The sequence below is a fragment of the Phocoena sinus genome, chromosome 20, assembly GCF_008692025.1.
Source record: "Phocoena sinus isolate mPhoSin1 chromosome 20, mPhoSin1.pri, whole genome shotgun sequence".
Classification (NCBI taxonomy): Eukaryota; Metazoa; Chordata; class Mammalia; order Artiodactyla; family Phocoenidae; genus Phocoena; species Phocoena sinus.
This window is the reverse complement of record NC_045782.1, coordinates 17,136,253-17,155,510: the sequence shown is the minus strand read 5'-3', so window position 1 is coordinate 17,155,510 and position 19,258 is coordinate 17,136,253. Positions and strand designations below refer to the sequence as shown.

The following is a 19,258-nucleotide window of genomic DNA, read 5'->3' as shown; positions in this document are numbered from 1 at the left end:
ACTGCAATGAGAAGCCCGTGCACCGCAACAAAGAGCAGCCCCCACTCACCGCAACTGGAGAAAGGCCACGCGCAGCAACGAAGACCCAAAGCAGACGAAAATAAATAAATAAATTTATAAAAAAATAAAATTATAAAGATCAAAATAAAAATTTCCCTTGATAAGCGCTCAACAGAGGTGGACATAACAGTTTATGCATTAGGAAATACCAAGAATAAACAGCAACATGGAAAAAATGTGGTCTCGTTAGCAATTAAAAATGAAAACTTAAACAAGTTTGAAATACTATTATACACTCATTAAACTGGAGAAACAAATCTGAAATAATACTCAGTGTAGATGGGAGAAGCGGGCATCCTTATGCTTCGGGCAAGGTCAGATATTCGGCCAAACAGGAGGCAGGAGGGAGAAAGGGGAGGAGACTGAAGGAGAAACAAAGACCATCCACGGCCCCAGAAGGCGCGGCCAGAAGCCCAAAATGGCTGTGTCCACATGAGTGGGCAAACAGGCTCTCGATTCCACCCACTCAGTGTCTAGAACGTGGGAGCAGGTGCCCTCTAGCAGTGCCCACTTGGGGTCAGGGGTTTTGAGAAACCCACACCAGAGGCCAGTCCTCTGGCTGGCAGCCAAGCACTGGGCTGGGAAGAGGCCAAGAAGGCTGGGACCCAGGGGATGGTCAGTGGTACTGAGGGAGGTCCACCCCAGTGTGCAGTGCAGGCTTGGGGGTGCCCAGGATCCTTCCCTCCTCACCTGCCACGTCCACTCTTTGGAAGCACTGCTCTCTTTGGGCTCCACCCCGCCCGTACCAGCTCAGGGGCTGGGCCCCGCAGAGGCTGCTGGCGAGCCAGGGGTTGACGGGCCCGCCCAGGTTCCCCTCCAGGTGTACCCGGCAGAATAGAACGCAGTGGGGACATTAGTAGTGACTGATGGGATGGTCAATCCTGGACCAGGTTTAAGCAGAGAGGTGACATGGCTCTGTCTGGGACTCAGACACAGGAAATACCATTAGGCGGAAAGGGGCCAAAAGAGCTCATATACACTGGTCACGACCGCATGTGGGTGACCGCTAAGGGCAGGACATAGATTTTGAGGTCTAAAAATACAGCTTAACGCTAGTTCGCTTTCTTGTCCTCTCGAGTTGTTTATAAAATGACAACAATATTTGGAACTTTTTTGTTTTAAAAATAAAGAGCAGCTGCTCTCGGGAGGATTCCTGAGAGTGAGGACAGGCCGGGGAGCCCCAGGAGCTGCCCAGGTGTGTGAGTGTCCTCGAGCTGGCAGGTACCCGCACCTGGGCTCGGGCCCCATCACCCAGTGACCTAGGTGGGGTCACAAAGGACTCATGAAAGGATGCTCTGTCCTGTTTGTCCCAGCGCCGTGCTGTGAGGTCCTGCAGACGGCCTGGCAGCCGCCCTCTGACCCTCCCCTTCCCTCCGGCAGCTCTAACGCCCCTCTCCTCGTCCCTGGACCAGAGCAGAGGCCTCCCAGCTCCGCCTGCTTTCCCCCGTCCCACATGATTCCAGATGGGCTTGTCTAAAACACAACAGAGACATGTCACCCTCAGCTTCAACCTTCAGGATGAAATCCACCCTGTCCTCTCCATCGTGCCTCCACCTGCCTGGTCAGCCCTTCCCCTCTCTCACCTGTCTGCCTCCTGCCAGGTATGTTTCTCCTCTGGCACAGCCATCCTTCCCTTCTGCCCTGGTGGACCCTGGTGTTCAAGACTCAGGCCCAGCATCACCTCTGGGAAGGCTTTTCCATCTCCGGGCAGAGTGAATCTGCTGTCTTCACACCCCACTACACCTAAACGGGCCTCCAGCCCTGCCCTTCTCACAGGTGGACCAAGGTTTCTATCTTAGAGGCCCCTCCCACGCAGAAGCGAGTTCCCTCAGGTGAGGAGTCCTAACCTCTCCATCTGCGTATCCTCTCACACTGTAACTGAGGAGGACCCTATGGGGCCTTCCCAGGACAGAGCACCCCCATGTCCTCACCTGCCTCTTACTTGTAGAAAAACTTGAGCCTCCGAGGCTTTCCCCGAGTTCCAAAGAGCACACTTATTAGAGAAGTGGGAGAAGGCAGAAACAAAGGAAAACAGTCAAGCAAGACAAGATAACAATAATTTAGCCACTAAACACAGTCAAGGGCCTTTAGTTCCTCCTCAAGGGCTAGAGAGAATATTCTGAGCCATAGCCTTGGGCTGTTATGCAGATACTGAAACCCCACCAAGTGGAAGAAGTTAAGTGCATGCTGACCACGAGCATGTAGACCCCAGACCAGCTGGACCCAGAAGGTTGATGACATTGACTCCTGATGACCTCACCACCAACCAATCAGAAGAATGTCCACGAGCTGATCTTGTCCCCTGCAACTCCCTCCCTCACTCTGTCTTTAAAAACCTTTCCCTGAAAACCATTGGGGAGTTCAGGCCTTTTGAGCGTTAGCTGCCTGGACTCCATCCTTGGTGCCTGCAGTAAATGCTGCACTTTCCTTCACCACAACCCGGTGTCAGTAGATTGGCTTTACTGAGATCGGGCGAGTGGACCCAAGTTTGGTTTGACAGCACCAGACTTGACACAGAGCAGGTGCTCAAAAAGATCTGTAAAAGAATGGAAATGGGGGGCTTCCCTGGTGGCGCAGTGGTTGAGCGTCCGCCTGCCAATGCAGGGGACACAGGTTCGTGCCCCGGTCTGGGAAGATCCCACATGCCGCGGAGCGGCTGGGCCTGTGAGCCATGGCCGCTGAGCCTGTGCAACGGGAGAGGCCCCAGCAGTGAGAGGCCCGCGTACCACAAAAAAAAAAAAAGAATGGAAATGGATAGCCCACCCAGAAAACGTAGAGTCAGTGGTGGTTAACAGTCACATTAGCAAACACACGTGGCTAACATTATCCCCACTTTATAGATGAGGAGACTGAGGCACAGAGAGGTTAAGTAACTTCTCAGGGTCACACAGCTAGAAAGTGGCAGAGCCGGGTCCCAAACCAGGTGAGCCTGATGCCAGGGCCCCGGCTCCCAAGCTCTTCTCTGTAGCACAGAGAGAAAGTTAAAGCTGACCTGGCCTGAACAGAGACGCTGGAGGGAGGTGGAGGAGATGCGGAGCACGAGGGGTCAAGGCCAGCTGGGGCCACAGGGCCTCTGTGGCTGGGAGGAGACAGCAGCGCCAGCCTAGAAGATGGAGGAGCCTGGAGAATGCGGACTGGGTGCTGGCGGGGTGTCCGGATTGAGAGCCCGGGCCCTGCCCCTGCTACAAACCCATCTGGGACTGCAGAGGGTCGCGGAAGGGCGCCAGGCAGGAAACCAGAGCAGCCAGAGAAATGCTGGCCTCCCGGGGCTCTTTAATCACCATTTGCACAGGAAGTGGTGGTGATGCATAATTCAGGGCGTGGTTGCAGGCAGCCTCCCTCTGCTCTGAAAAGTCAGCTCCTGCTGCCCCCTGCCACCTTTCACAGCATCTTCTGGGTGGCACACTGCCCGCAGCCCCACCTACAGGCAGTGCCTGCCCACCCTGCAGATTCCAAATCTACTTCTACTTACAGCCCCTGCCTGGTGCTGCTCCACCCTTGGAAGCCAGACCACCCCAGATTTAGAAAACCAGAGGGAGCCTCAGATTGGAAGTTTCTATGTCAAATTTCTGAAACTCAGATCTGATCACTTTCCCCCTCCCCTGGCACTGGAACCTGGAACCCTCCAACGGCAGGCAGCTAAGGAGGCAGCTTTAGAATCAGACAGACCTGGGTTCACATCCCAGCTCCTCCAGTTACTGTGGGACCCTGGACAACTCCCATCACCTCTCAGATTCTCAGGGCTATTGCGAGGATGAAGGGAATAAGAAACACGAAGGGAGTCGGCACCAATCCTTCCCTCACCTCCGCTGTCCACAGAGCCACCAGTGGCCGCAGGAGAAATTCTGGCCCTTGAACAAGGGAGGTCAGGCCTGGAAAAGTACCAGGTGGAGGAAAGGGACCAGAGGTGCACTCCTGGGGCTGAGAGCAGCAGGGGGTCATGGAGTAGGTGGGCTGCAGAGACCATGCCAACAGGCGTCATGACCGGCCTTAATGTATTATCTCCTTTCCTCAAAACAGTCCCACAAATAGGGGTTCTGACCACCATTTTACAGAGAAGGAAACTGACGTCCATCCATCATAATAAGCACCTTTTAAATAACCTGGGCTTTCTCTTTTTTCAGAAAGGCTTCAGCCCTTGCCAGACCCAATGGCCTGTGTGGGAAGTGAGAAATCATAAAAACAGCTAACTCCAGTGAGGGTAGGCAGGTGCTAGCGTACTGCTGCCTGTCCAGAACTCATCTGAGCCAGTCTCACAGCCCCAGTCCCTGAGCCCTCCCTAAGGTCCCTAAGGTCACCAGCTGACCCCTTGCTCCAGCCTGAGCTCTCACCCTCCTGCCCTTCCTGTGCCTTCACCATGCGAAGCCACTTGTCACTCCCTGAAAATGCCAGTCCCCATCCCTGGATCTGGGCTTAGGCTTTGCACATGTAGATACTCAATAAATGTTGGGTGGTGGATGGACAGATGGGGAGGCTAGGGAGGCTGGTGGAAGGGTGCGTGAACAGATGGATGGACCAACGGATGGATGGGTAATGAATGGATAAGTAGATGGCTGGCTGGCTGGCTGGCTGGCTGGCTGGCTGGATGGGCAGGTAGATAGATGGCTGGGTGGACGGATGGATGGATGGATGGATGAGCAGGTAGATGGTTGGATGGAGGGGATCATGAATGTGTAGACAGATGGATAAGTGAATGTATAAATGGATGCATTATTGAATGGGCAGGTAGGTAGTTGGATGGATGGGTAGAGGGAATGAAGAGCAGCAGTTCTAGGAGATATACCTTAGTTCACTGTATGAAAGAGAACTCAGCTAGAGCCTGTCAAGATGAAATGGCCTTGCCTCGGCAGGCAGTGAGTCCCCATCTCTTGGCAGGGCTGTTCTAGAGCAACACAAGCACTGAATGGACCTCTACTCCCCTTTCGGTTTTTGTTTTCGACTACCCTGTCCAGGTACTAGCCTCACACTTGGGATCTCTCCTCTAGTGCCCACTAGAGGCCTATGTGCAATCAACAAATGCTTTTGGAGGAAGCTGGCAATCTTCTCTGAGTTTTGTGCCATAGAAAGTGAGGTGTGGGTCAGACTCAAGGTCTCGGGTCTAAAGGGAACTTAGAGACCCTTACAGCTATAGTTTGGGCTGTGGTGACCAGGAGGCCCACTCTCCTCTTGATCACGACGGTATACACACTTCTGGACTCTGAGCTGCTTTGCTCTCCCTGTCCCCAAGAGCGTGCAACTATGGACAATGGGTCCCTCAGCAGTGACCCCAGGAGTGGTAGTCTGCAAAGAATTGGTGGCCCTAAGCTATGGCTCCTGGGGGGCCTCCAGGAATCAGAAGATGCTGGGAATGCAGAAGACAGGGAGGGGCAGAAGGGTGCAAAGAGCCCAAGTCTAGTTGGGGGGTGGCTCCAACTGATCCACTGGAGAGGGCCAGTGGTCGTACCAGCAGCACATTCAAGCAGTGAATTACGGCTCTAGCCAGTTCTTACTCTGCGAGGAGGAGGCAAGGGCAGCTCTCAGACTGAGAGGCTGGGCAGACAGGCAGTCAGCATCCCAAGACGGGTAGCATCTTGCCTAGAAGATGCCTTCTGGTCTGGAAGATGAGATGCCCCAAGCCAGTCCAGCTGAGTCCTTGGACCCCCAAACTCAAGCCTGGCTTTTAAAGGGGCTGAATCCCACCTTATCAGGTTCTGTGTTCTTCCCTCATTTCTCTGTCATGGGCAGGGAGACCTAAGGGCCAGGGTAGAAGGAGGCAAGGGTCTGCCAGGAGGAGCAGGGCTGAGGCGCATTCCTGGGATCTGTCCACTGCCGGCTCCACAGCCCCACTGGGACGCCAGGTGCATCTCAGGTTTCACAGGCCAGCGTGGAACTCCTTGGCTCCTTGCCCAACCTGCCTCCTGCCTCAGTCTTCCCCATCCAGCAAATGGCAGCCTCTGAGTTCTCCAAATTCTCTCCTTTCACACCCACTTCCAATGGGCTCTAGTTATCCAAAGCCAGCCGCATCTCCGCAGCTGCACCCCTGCTCTGTGCCTCTTCCCGGTCCGGGAAGATCCCACATGCCACGAAGCGGCTGGGCCGGTGAGCCATGGCCACTGAGCCTGCGCGTCTGGAGCCTGTCCTCCGCAACGGGAGAGGCCGCAGTGGTGAGGGGCCCACGTACCGCAAAAAAAAAAAATCCTGGAAACATGTATTAAGACAACCACCAACCACCAATGCAAAAGGTATTTCCATTAAGGCTACTCTGTAAAAATTTCAGGGCATTCACCCGATCATGTGAGGTTGGGCGAGGACAGCAGCTCACCCAGGCATGACATTCACTGTTTCCAGGCCAGAGGGCATTTCCCCTCCATCCCACCCCAGATCTGGTTCACCCAGCTCTAACTGTCCACCACAGCCAGCTGTCAGCCTCCCCTTCGGTGCTCCACCAGAGGGGCCTGCTCTAGGCCCGGGGTGGGGACGGCCGCGGGGTGGGGACGGCCGCGGGGTGGGCCAAAGGGGCGGGCCAAAGGGGCCGCTGCAGCACGAGGCAAAGGAGCAGCCCCTCTCCACCCCACGAGCCCCGACTCACACACACGGTCCGGGGCTGGGGCAGAGCCCCCCTCCCAAACCCCTACAAATGGACCCGTGAGCACGGGTGCTCGGGGTGGGGCACCTGGGTGGGACCCGCCAGGCACTTGGTGGCTGCATCAGCCCCCAATCCGCACTGCCCCCTCAGGCTGTGGCAGCGGAGCCCTGGCCCACGGAAGGAGGAGCGGGTCCTCAGCCATCCATCCACCACCCAGCAGGGTCCTGGGTTCCCCGTGCTGGGGAATCCGGAGGTGCAGCCTCCCTCCTGGCTCTGCCTCCTCAGCCGCCAGCCACAGGGGACGCACTCCTCCCTCTGCCCCGCTCCCACACCTCCCCATCTCCCTTCTCCTTCTTCGCACCTCTGCTTGTCTTCCAGGTGCAGGGGAAAGCTCCCGGGCCTCAGAGTCAAGGCTGGATCTGACAGCCGCTCCGCCTGCCCAGCCTGGTGACCCTTCACCATCCACCCGGGAAAAGGGGTAAGTTCTTCTTCACGGGGTGAATGGCCAATACCCATGCTGGGGCTTGTCTGGGCTTTGAGAGTCTCCACCCACCGCAACCGGGCCGAGGGCGTGTCCTGCTATTTGGAAGGCCTGATTCTACCCCACTTCTCCATTCAGATCTCAACAAGGGAGGCACGGGCCACACCGCCCTCCACCAAGCCCTCCACGACCTGGAGCTTCTTCCTGCTCTACATCCCGGTATCTTGGGAATGAAGCTATAGCCCAGAGAGGTTTTGCCACATGGATTCAGGCTGTGTCAAGACTGCCTGACAAGATGGACCAGTCCCCCTGGACGCTCTTCTCACGCCCCTCCTCCCAGCACAGCCAAAGTGGGCTAAGAGCACTGGGCATCCTATCTGGGGCTTGGCCCCTCCCAGCCCGCCCCCGGAGCCTGGTGCCTCGCGCTCACTCCCTATGCCTCGCGAGGGACCGCAGCCTCAGCCTGGCTTCCACAGTGACCTCCAAGCTCAGGGGCACCGGCTGCACCCGGGTGAGGCACAAACGCAGGAAAGAGGTGGTCTTTCTGGGCCCCACTCCTGTCCTGCTCCCCACTCATGGGTCACAGGCACCCCGACCTTTCCTTCGAGGCTCGGAGAACCTGGGCCTTCCTTCTGTTTTGCCAGCTCTGTCATCCCTACCATGTCCCCATTAGGGTGGGGCACTTAGAGGGGGTCTGTTCTCCAAAAGAGCCTTAGATTCTTCCCTCCAGGAGTGGCGTGTTGGGCTCTGCAGGCCTTTTGGACCCCTGTCGGTTCAGGGGCCTTTTGGACCCCTGCCACTGCCCAAGTCAGGACCCTCTTCCTCTCAGGCCAATTGTCACGTTCCCCTCCTGGATCCAGCCCCTGTTCTCAAGCACACCTCTGACCCTGCTGCCTGGACCTTCCCACCATCCACAGGGAACAGCTGAGGCTTTCCTGATCTGGCCCTGCCCTCCCCTCTAGCCCCTCCTCCTATCACCTCCCACCTCCAGCCACAGATGTAGGGATACAGCTGCTTCTTCCTCAGCATCCTGTCCCCTCCTCTCCTAAGCAGACCCAGCTTTACTTCAGGGCTCTCCCTCCCCTGGCAGCCCCAGGACTGTCTCCTGATAAGTCTCGGCCCACCTAGAACCCCAACCCCTTTGCCGGTTCAGACACCCAGGCTGAAGCCAGCCAGCACCAGCCTCTCCCTTGCGGCAGTCCTTCGTCCAGAGGGGACTTGGGGACTAAGGGGGCCCAGTCTGACCCCTTATTTCATCTCCTGCTCAATACGAACAAGGAGGCACGATGCCCCAGTTGCTTCTGGCACCTGCAAAGAAGCGGGGAAATTATAGACTAGTCCCAGGTGGGCTAAAGCTGAGTCACTGCCCCCAAATAATTAACACCACCCTCCCCAGCAGGAAGGACTGGCCACTGCTCAGAGGAGATGGTACTGGGTTAACAAATGGCAGAGACACCACTCAACTACTTTTGAGTCCATTCTTCTAGCAAGAAGGATGGTTTTCAAACTGGAAAAGGGAGAAGAATATATTTACCAGGGATGTGGCCCAAGCTATCTCTGGCGCTCCCAAGGCCTTCCACTCACAGATGCGGGAGGGCTGGAAGCTCAGAGCTGACAAGGAGGGTGGGCCGAGAACACCAGGGACTGTTCGCAGATCTGGACCTCAACCCCCAAGAACGCCCCAGCCTAGAACAGCCTCTCAAAGATGCTTACAAATGTTTACCAAAAACACCAATAGTAAAAGCAGCAGCAACTCTGATAGCGGGCCTACCCCGTCCCGATACTGAACGCTTTACGTGTATTAACGTGTTCAAGCCCCACAATAACGCTATGGGATGAGAACTGTTATCACCCCCATTTTATGGATGAGTAAACAAAGCCCTAGAGAGGTTAGACACAAAAGCAAGCTATCAGAGGTCAACATGGGTTCAGGACACTGGGCCATCATTTCTCGTCCTTGTCACAGTGGTCTTGCTCCTACTTATTAAGACTTTCAGGGCTGGGACAGCGACCTCACGTGCTTTGAAACGTCAACCTGTGTTCTCACACACGACTCATGTTTTCATCGAATTTCCTTGTCTTCTCTTTTCTACTATGATTCCCAAGTCAATAAATTAGGGGAATATCGGAGGCCAACCTGATACATACATAACAGTATTATTATTTTTTTGTGTGGTACGCGGGCCTCTCACTGTGTGGCCTCTCCCGTTGCGGAGCACAGGCTCAGCGGCCATGGCTCACGGGCCCAGCCGCGGATGTGGGATCTTCCCGGACCGGGGCACGAACCCGTGTCCCCTGCATCGGCAGGCGGACTCTCAACCACTGCGCCACCAGGGAAGCCCCATATAACATTATTATTAACTGAAGTCTGCACTTTATTCAGACTTCCTTAGTTTTTGCCTGATGTCCTCTTCTTGTTCCAGGACCCCACCCAGGACACCACATTACATTTAGTTGTCACGTCTCCTTAGGCGTCACTTGGCCAGGACAGTTTCTCAGACTTCCCTTGGTTTTGATGACCTGGACAAAGGTGAGGAGCACTAAGCAGGTGTTTTGTAGAATAATGTCCCTCTGTTGAGATTTTTGTGATGTTTTCTCATGACTGGACTGGGGTGATGGGTTTGGGTGGGGGATCACAGTGGTAAGGTGCCTCTCCCATCACATCGTATGAAGGGTACATACCACCTACGTGACTTATCACTGCTGTTGTTGATCCCGGTGACGCGGCTGAGGCAGTGCGTGTCAGGCTTCTCCACCGTAAAGCTGCCCTTTCCCCCCTTTCCACAGTGTCCTCTTTAGAAGGCAGTCATGATGTATACCTGACGCTTACAGCGTGGGGGGTTATGCTGCACCTCCTTGATAGGGAATTATCTACATAAATTAATTTGTTCTGTATGGGAGACTCTCCTAGTATTTATCTATTAATATTAAATCATTTATTGATATTAGTGTGGCCTCATGGATATTTGTTTTACACTTTGCAACCTAGTATATTTTGATTTTTGCAGAGCATTTGATTCTGGCGTCCCTGGCATTCTGGGTGTAGTTGATAAAATATGGATAATCAGCTCTGATAAATTCACTGAATTCCGTATCTAATGAATGAGAGTTACCCACCCTAGAGCACTGGCGGCGGGTACGGGGTGGGAAATCAAGGTCTCTATGTGATTTTTAAACAAATGAAATAGAAACTGCCAGAAAACGTAGCATTTTGAAGGGGAAATGACACCCCTATTCTGTAGTGCATGTGTGAATTCGGTGCGCAGTGAGCAGGGCTGAAAAATGTATTTCTGTGGGTCTCGGTCAGGTAACACAGTGTGAACAGAACCACCCCTACGAGGCTCTGTCCGTGGTCCTGCCCTGGGTTTACACCAGCCTGGCAGATTGAGACATAAAGCACCCACTTCTCCAGCCTGAAGGCAGCCCAGCATCAGAGTGACAAAGGTAGGATTGTAAATTCTCTCTATTGTCTGGTACAATGGGAGGAAATGAGCAAGGTGAAATTTAACAGGGATAAGGTCCAAGTTACAGGTTTAGATTTAAGAAAGTACTGACACAGACAACAGGCCTGATCTCTTCAACAAGTCAGGGTTATTCAAATTAAAAAAAAAAAAAAAAAGAATTGCATTAAAGTAAGAGATCAGAATAACCGGATGCATCGCACAGTCCTGGCGAGGAAACTGGTTTGAACAAAACAGCAAAGATTGATGTTTTGGGGCCAAATAGGGAAATCTGGATAAGGCGTGCATGTTAAATGGGATGAGAATTTATTGAAGCAGGGAAGTGCTGATCATTTACTGGAAAAAAATCAGGTTACAAGACAGTATGCACAGCATGACCTCATTTTATGGAGAAAATCTACATATAAGCATAGAAACAGCTCTGGAAGAATGTGACCAAGGTGTCACAGGTAGGCTCCCTGGGAGATGGGAACTTATTTTATTTTTGCTTGTCCATATTTCTAACTTCCCGCAGAGCATATACACTGATTCTGTAATGATATAAGATTATGCTTTAAAAAGAAAAATCACTGACCCTCCTCCAGGATGGAGGGGAATCTTGGCTTGGCAGAGGCTGCTAAGAAAGATCCCTGGGGGTTTCAGTGGCCAGAAACTTAACATGAGTGCACCACTCAAAAGGCACCCTCGCCCTGAGCCACCTGTGTGTGTGAGAGGTGTTGGGGCCGGAACAGTCCTGGAGTCTCCTGGCCCAGGCCCTCCGTGTCATTACTAGGAGAACTCCGTCACACAATTAGTCGATGGTGGCTTCAGGGCTGGAAGCCAGAGGTTTGGTCCCTGCCAGATTGTACGGAAATGGTCTGGGGCTTCAAGAACAGGGGGTATTTGGCCTGGAGAAGGGAAGATGGTAGGAAGTGAGTGCGAAGGGGACAGGAGTGCTGTTTCCAAATATTTAAAGGCTGCCACGTAGAAGAGAGACCCACGTGGGTCCCCGTCCAGAACCACGATGACTAAGTGACAAGCAGGTTTGGCTCCAGCGTGTATGAGGAAGAAGCTCTAAGAGGAGGAGCTGTCCAGATCAGGGATAAGGCTGGGGCTTGTTAGGGGCTCACCACTGAGCCCGTGTGGCCTCCTGCCAGAGCCTGCTGGGACGCTCTTGCCACCAGTGAGACTGCGGTTCTGGAACTCCAGTTCCAGCCAGAGCCAGACGTCTCCCCTGCAGCCTGTGTCCTGAGAGGAAGGACTGGGGCTCTCCCCAGGCTTGGGGTCTGCTCAGCCTGCCTCAATGAGGGGAGAGGCTTGACCAGCCTTTGGGAAGGAGAAGGACCGGGTGGCTACAGGAAACGGTCCTGAACAAATCCCAGCAGAGGGAGAGGGTGGGCTCCAAAGGGGCTGTAGCAGTGAGCCTCCTGGGATGGGGTACCTGAGTTCTCGAACTTGACACTTGCCTCACCCTCTTTCACTTACTGGTCTCAGGGACTCCCAGGTCCCAGCCATGCCCAATGGCCATGCAGAGATGATTACCTATCATCTCCCCCTTGCCAGGTGACAGGAAGGCATGGATCCAACCCAGGCATGCCCTGGCTTCTCTTATGTTCTGGAATGCTAGGCTCCAGCTGTCCCCAGAACAGAATGCCAGCCAGTGCCCATGCAAGAGCCTGCGGCCTCAGGTGGCCTTGGAAACTCACTACTCAGGGCTTCGTCTCCTGACCATTTCAGAGTGGGCAGTAGCAGAAGGGTGGGGATGCTCTCCCGCCAGGTGGGTGCCTTGCCGTACCCCCTCCCCCAGACATAGCCACCTGTCCCTGTGCCCATAGCATGAGAGTACACCTGTCTCTGCCCACCCCACTGGCAGCACCCACCCTCCGATCCCAGCCCTGCTAACAACCAACACCGTTCCTACTTTCCCTAAATCGACGCGGCCCGCCCTCCCCCGCCCCTTGCTGCAAACACTGCTCAGCTGCCGCTCCCCATCTTGGCTCTGGGAGGTCTGCCGCAGCCGACACAGCCAGCTGCCAGCCAGGCCTGCCCATGGGAGCCCGCATGGGGGGTCATCGGGCGCTGGGCCGAGAATCCAGGAAGGTCGCAAGCAGACACCTCCCGCTGTGTTCTAGGTCGGCTGGGTGCAGTCAAGGAGCCGAGACAGCAGAGCGCCCCTAGTTGTCCCCTCGCTCCCTCGGCCAGACCCAGTGGGGCGCGTGCCTCCCTCCCCCACCCCACCCCACACGGCGTCCTGGGATTCCCGCACACGGACCTCTGCGTCTCGGTCTCCGCAGGGTAGGAAGGGGCGGGGGTCCCGGGACCAGGATCTGACGGCTCCTTCCTCCAACCCCCCAAACCCCGAGTGGGCTGCAGAACGGTCAGAGGGGCCCGCAAGGGCCCGGGGTAGGGAAGATAGGCAGAGAAGCCCCCACCCCGGGCGTGATGCGTGACTCTCGCAGCGCCGGCGCTAATGGTGGAAAGCGAGGGTCCGACAGGGTGGGGATGCCCGGGGGCTCGGCCGGGAGCGGGCCGGTGAAACGGCGGGAAAGCCGGGGGTGGGGGATTGGGGCGCGGACGCCCCCGCCGCGGGCCCTTACCTCCTCGCCTTGGCCGAAGCGCAGTCCGAGCGCCGCGACGCGCTCCACGCGCAGGAAGCCGTCGGGGTCGCGGCCGCACACCTCGAACACCTCGCGCAGGCGGCGCACCGAGCGCAGCAGAGCCGCGGGGGCGCCTGCCCAGCCCGCGCCGCCCGCCATCCGGCCCGGCCCCGCGGCTAGCCCGAGCCCCGCGCCCGCCGCGCCCGCCCGCCCCGCGCCGCCGCCGCCGCCGCCGCCGCCATCGCCGCGCGCCCTCCGCCCGGCGCTGCGACGCGCAGCCTCCGCCCGGTGGCGGCGGCGGCCGAGCCGTGTCAGCAGCGGCGCCGCAGCCCCGCGGCTCGGGGCGGGCGGGGGAGGGGGAGGCTGCAGACAAAAGAGGCCGCGCGCCCCCGAGGGCGGTTGCCCTCGTGGCCCCGCCGCCTCCCCCAGACTCGGTGTCCCTCGGCGGCTCCGAGCTCGTCCCGTCCCCTGGGAAACCGGGAGGGTGGGTGTGCGACAGGCGCCCGGAAACCCAGGGCTGCCCGAAGGCCCCGCCCCTGCTTGGAGGAGTCAGAGAGGAGGCCCGAGTCCCCGGACCAGCCGCGCCGGGGTCCAACAGCCTCGCTTCCAACCTCAGACCCCCAACCCCAAGGCCGGGCCCTCTCCGTTCACCGCGTCCTGTGTGCGTACCCAGCAGTGTCGAGAGCTCAGTATGTCCTAGGGGTTTCCTACATTAGCGCCTTGGATTGTTACACTCATCTCCGAGGAAGCTGAGGCTCAGAGAGGTTGAACTACTTACCCTAGGTCACACAGCCTCTGGGAGCCCGGGTCAGGATTCCTAGCCAGTCTGGAGCTGGATGGAGCTAGACTCCCTATTCTTACCCTTCTCTGTGCTGCCTTTTAAAGAACAGTTTCCAGGCTTAGGTCCACACAGGCCTCCCCAACAGAACTCTGGGCCAGCTCTGGGCTGGGAAAGGGTGCAGAGAGGGGGAGCAGAGACCCTGGGACAGGAGAGCGAAAGAGGAGACCAGAACAGGCAAGAGGAAGGAAAAGCAAGGGCCACCCATCAGGCCTGCCTGTTGCAGGGCCGGGGGCCACCCAGCGCCTTGGGGAGGTTCCTTCCCTTCCCCTGGGTTCCCGCTCTCAGCCCTTGCAGCCCTGGACTTCAAGCTGAGAGCCCAGGACAAGAGTCTTGGCCCTGGGAGCTGGTGGCAGCCTCCAGGCCTGGACCTTAGCCTTCTCCCAGTCGTGCTCAGCTGAGCCTCCACCCCAGCTCCTCTGACTCCCAGCCTCGCCCGGGGCTCTGCAGAACCTGGCCTGACACTGCTCTCCTCCTCCCTTGTTGCTCAGCATGCCAGGCCCTTGTGGCACCAGTTGCACCCAACCCAAATACAGGTCTTGGCTGAGCCCACCCCCACTTATGCTTCCTAGCTCAGTTCAGAGGTTTCCTCCTCCAGGAAGCCTTCCCTGATGGCACTCCATCTTGCCTGTTAGTCTGATTTCTGGTCCCTTCCTCCAGATACCTACTTAGTTCTACAGTTCTCTGGTGGGCTGCCCATCTCCCCCAGCATGGTGGGAAACCCTCCAGGGCAGGATGTATCTTAGTCACTTCTTGTCCCTGACCTCCATTCAAGGATGGGTCCAGAGGAAGCCCCTGCCTAGAGGAGATGGGGTCCTGCCCCATCATCTGCAGGAGCCAAGAGCAGTGTAGGGACCCAGACAGAGAGGCTGGGGTGGGGCCCAGTTCTGCACATGAGCTGTGTGGCTTCTCTTCCCTGGACCTCAGTTTCCCCCTCTGTGGTCTTCCTGCTCAACTGTGAATATATCCTGCTCAGGGGCTGCCATGTGGCTTCTCTGATTCTCCCACCCAAGAGGCTCAGGACAGAAGGGAGATGGGCAGGGCTGAGTTATCCCCTTTGGGGAGCTGTAGAAATGGCTCTCAGAGCTCTCCCTGCATCAAATCCCCCAAAAGAAGAGACCAGGGAAGCTGAAAGACCTCAGCTGGCAGAGGTGGGGGCCTCAGACCTGAGCATCAACAAATCCCAGGTGAACCAAGCTTGAAGCCCACACCAGATCAGTGGTTCTCCCAAAAGACAGGAGCCCTTCCTGACCCCTGTCTCTCCTCACCCACATCTAGGAGCGTCTCAGCTCCCTCCTGCCTCCCTCTTCCTGCGGCACCTCCTCACTCCTACCCTCTCCCCATCCCACTTTCTCTGGCCAACTCCCATCCTTCCAGATTCCATGGAAGTGGTATTTCCTGCAGGAAGCCTTCCCTGACCACACCCTCGCTCACCTTGACCGCCTCTCCCCTGTGCTCGTGTAGCATTCTGTGCGGGGAGGTGACAAGTATACACTGTGGAACCACCCTACAGCTGGGGATAAGGCCATGAGGGTCAAGTGATTTAATATGTGTAAGTGTCAGAAGAGTGTTCCAGGTAGTAAGTGCCAACTATTGTGTCCTGAGGTCTCTCACCCCTGTTACCACAAGAACATCTGGGAAGTAGGTTTGAAAGTTCACACAGTGACCATGAGGTCCATGAGGGCAGGGACTGTGTCATTTCTCTTTTGATTTTCTAGCTCCAGGCTCTTAGCACAATGACCAATACACACAATTAAGGTCTATGAAGGAATAAATTAGGGAAGGAACGGGCACACATATGGTGTGGTAAACAGAAACATGGCCTCTCAAATGATACTCACATGCTGATCCCTGGGAGCTGGAAAATTACCTTATTGGAAAAAGATTCTTTGCAGGTGTGATGAAGTTAAGGCTCTGGAGATGGGGAGAATCGCCTGGGGTAGCCAGATGGGTTCTAAGTGCAATCACAGTATTCTCATAAGAGGGAGGCAGAGGCCGATTTAACACAAACAGAAGAGAAGGCGAGGGCTTCCCTGGTGGCGCAGTGGTTGAGAGTCTGCCTGCCGATGCAGGGGACACGGGTTCGTGCCCCGGTCTGGGAAGATCCCACGTGCCACCGAGCGGCTGAGCTGGTGAGCCATGGCCGTTGGGCCTGCGCATCTGGAGCCTGTGCTCCACAACGGGAGAGGCCACAACAGTGAGAGGCCCGCGTACCGCAAAAAAAAAAAAAAAAGAGAGAGAAGGCGATGTGGCCACACGGGGCAGAGAGCGGAGGGATTTAGCCATAAGCCAAGAATGCCAGCAGCCACCCGAAGCTGGAAGAGGTGAGGATGTGAATCATTCCTAGAGCCTCTGGAGGGAGCATGGCCCTGCCCACACCTTGATCTTGGGCTTCTGGCCTCCAGAACTGTGACACAATGAATTTCTTGTTGTTTTAAGCCTCCGAGTTGGTGGTACTTTGTTATAGCAGCCACAGGAAACCAATATATATGGTATAAATATCATGGCGAAGTTATTACAGGTTAAGAGCCAGGCTTTGGAATCTAAAACAGCTGAGCCAGGCACCAAGGGCTGCTACTCATTTAGCCCTTTGACTCTGGACGAGTTAACTTCTCTGAACCTCAGTGTCCCTGTCTGTAAAGTGAGGAGAGTAGTTCCTACCTACAGAAGTCCTGCAGGTTTCACATGAGAAAATGAATGTAACGTGGCTGGCACAGTGCCTGGCATGTACCTGGCCCGTGGTGATTATGATGTGTGTTGGCATGGAGAGGTTGAGAACCAGTCTGAACGGGGGAAGCATTTCTGATTTTCACCTCCAGGCCTTGAATTCAGCGTCCATGTTGTATGGAAATGGGACAGGATTCAGTTTCTTGCTGCTCACAACCTGCTGGGTTTTTTTTTTTTAACCATGAATAAATATCGCTCTGGTGGAAAGGAAGGGTGTGGGAACGCCTGGGCCTTTTTCACCTGTCCTCCAGCATGCGGGGTCTGAGGCAGAAGCAGCAGCACTGCCTGGGGGGCCGAGGACCCTGGTAGGACTGGGGTGAGTCCAGGGTGAGCAGGGTGTCTCAAGACCCTGTCCTTCCTTGTTGGGAGGGGTGCCCGGGCTGGGGTTTCACTCACCCTGGGTGCCCACCCACAAGTTTCTCTGACCCTCAGAAGGGAGTAGGTCCATCTGATTGCTAGCGTTCCTTCCAGGATTCTAAGAAGGATGACAAAACCATACTTATTCTACCCACCTAGGTTCCACATCCTTTCAACAGCCTCAGAAATGGCTCCTCAGAAGTGACTTGTGGCTGGGGCGGCTCGCGGTTTAGGAAGCGGCCTCCTGCCCGCGTCTCACCTACCGGAAGTCCTCCAGGCTCACCTACCGGAAGTCCTCTCTCTCGGATCAGCACGTTCCCTGCTCCCGGCCTTCTCTGCTGCCCCTTCTGCCGGAAAGAAACGCGGGAGTCCTCAGTTACAGACTGCATGGAATAAAGGGGAGAGTGGGAAGATTGGGGTGGGGTAGGGGCCATTTTTTACTGAAAGGTAACCGGCCTCACCCTGACTGATACAGGAGGAGGGATCCTGGTTTCCACGGAAGGCCTGACATTCAGAGAGCCAAAGACTGTCAGGATGGGAGACACCTTCCTCCCAACCCCCACTCCTCCAAGATCACAAAGCTTTTTGGTGGCAGAATTAGGACCACGGCCTAAGTGGCCTCCTGACCCCCATCAATGCTCCTTTCTGCACAGAAGCTTTGGAGCAGAAGGTCCTGGAGTAGAATTGCTGGACTAAAGCCCCAGCTACCTATTCTGCCATCCCCACCTGAAAAGCTTAAAAACGAAAGACAACAGAAAGCCGGGGCGTCCAGTCCAGCTGAATACACATCTGGGAGGGAACAGGGGCTGGGGACTGCGGTGCCAGCTGGGACGAACAAGCCAGGATCACTGAGATTTAGCAGTGTAGAGGCCAAGGTCTTCCTCCTGGGAACCTCTCCAACAAGGACAACGCACGGGTGCACGGCTTGGTGACCTTGGGGTGAAGCCCTCCACAGAATTCTCAGAAACAAACTGAGGTGCCGTCTTTAGAGTGGTCTCCAGCAGGGCGCCAGCCCGAGGAAGCAAAGCCTCAGAGAGGGAGGGCGCCGCGACTCCGTCGATCCTCCTCCCCCCGGGACAGGCCCGATTCTCCCGCGCCCCCTGCTGTTCAAGGGAGGTTTTAAAATTTAAGATCACTCCTTAGAAGCAGCGTTTCTTTCCCAGACTCATTCTCTTGACAAATAGGTATTGAGCGTCTACTACGTGACAAGCCCTGTTCTAGGCTCTGGGGATACATCAGTGAACAAGATGGAAAACTTCTCTCCCTTCACCGAGCTCATTTCCTTGTGGGTTCTGGGGAATTCCCAAGGAAATTCTAGGCCTCTTCTGAGCGCCATCCTGGATGTAAATGGTAGAGATTTTTTTTTTTTTTTTTTCTGGCACATAATGTTTCGACAGGACTTATTAACTAATGCCACCTGGATTTGAAGACTCCATAAGAGCCAGGCCCACGGCAAGGCACCAGGGACATAAGTTGTCACACAGACTCCCCCAGGAGTCTAGGGACCTGGGGTGAGATTAATAAGGAGCCAGCCAACAACCCACAGTGCTGAATCCCCCAGGATAGATGTAAGCTGCCGAGGGAGCAGGGAGAATGGCCCAACAAGAAAGTCTTGCTGGAGATGGTCTTTCGGGGCGGGGGGAAGGGGGGTGTCTCTTGGAAGACAAGGTAGGCTCCCCCGGGAGGAAATGATGTCTGCATAGGCCCCACACACAAGAGCATTGCGAGATCCAAGGAAGCAAAACATCCCATTCTCAGGACTCATGTTGAGGGGAGAAGCTGGGACAAATCTGAATCACCGTGAGAAAAGCCAACGCGCATGCGCAGAGGCCAATAAAGACGAAATCCCTCCCACCAGGCAGTGATGGGCCCTGAAGGTGCCATGTCTCCAGGAGGATCTGTAAGGTGCTGACTGTGGGCTGAAAACCCCCTCTGTACCTCCCTGTAAAGCCTTCAGTAAAGTTTTGTGCAAGTGGATTCTTCAGTGGGTAGGAGATGCCAGGCCATGTTTCAGGGTGAGTTTGGGTTGAAAACAAGAGCAGAGGAAGGAGGGGACCGGTGATATTTAGGTTACATGTGTAACGGTCCGTCATCTCAGTGCTTGCTCTCCCAGCTGAGGAGCTTAGAATGGCTGGAGCTAGAGTGGGTTGGAGCAGGAGATGGGCTTGAAAAGACAGGTAGGGGTCAAATGAT

At 55.7% G+C, this 19,258-nt stretch overlaps 1 protein-coding gene across 3 annotated transcripts in view; it reads right to left on the bottom strand.

Moving 5' to 3' along the window:
• RAB11FIP4 (RAB11 family interacting protein 4) overlaps positions 1–13,475 on the bottom strand; it is a 114,458-nt gene extending 100,983 nt beyond the window's left edge. The window contains exon 1 of one of the 3 annotated variants that reach the window (XM_032617335.1): positions 13,144–13,475. In XM_032617335.1, the coding sequence (XP_032473226.1) occupies positions 13,144–13,302 (159 nt within the window). In that variant the 5' untranslated portion in view covers positions 13,303–13,475. Of the gene's footprint in view, positions 1–3,052; positions 3,161–13,143 lie in introns of those variants that run through there. The other 2 variants (XM_032617334.1, XM_032617336.1) reach the window with 2 other exon arrangements.
• Positions 13,476–19,258: the final 5,783 nt, after the last annotated feature.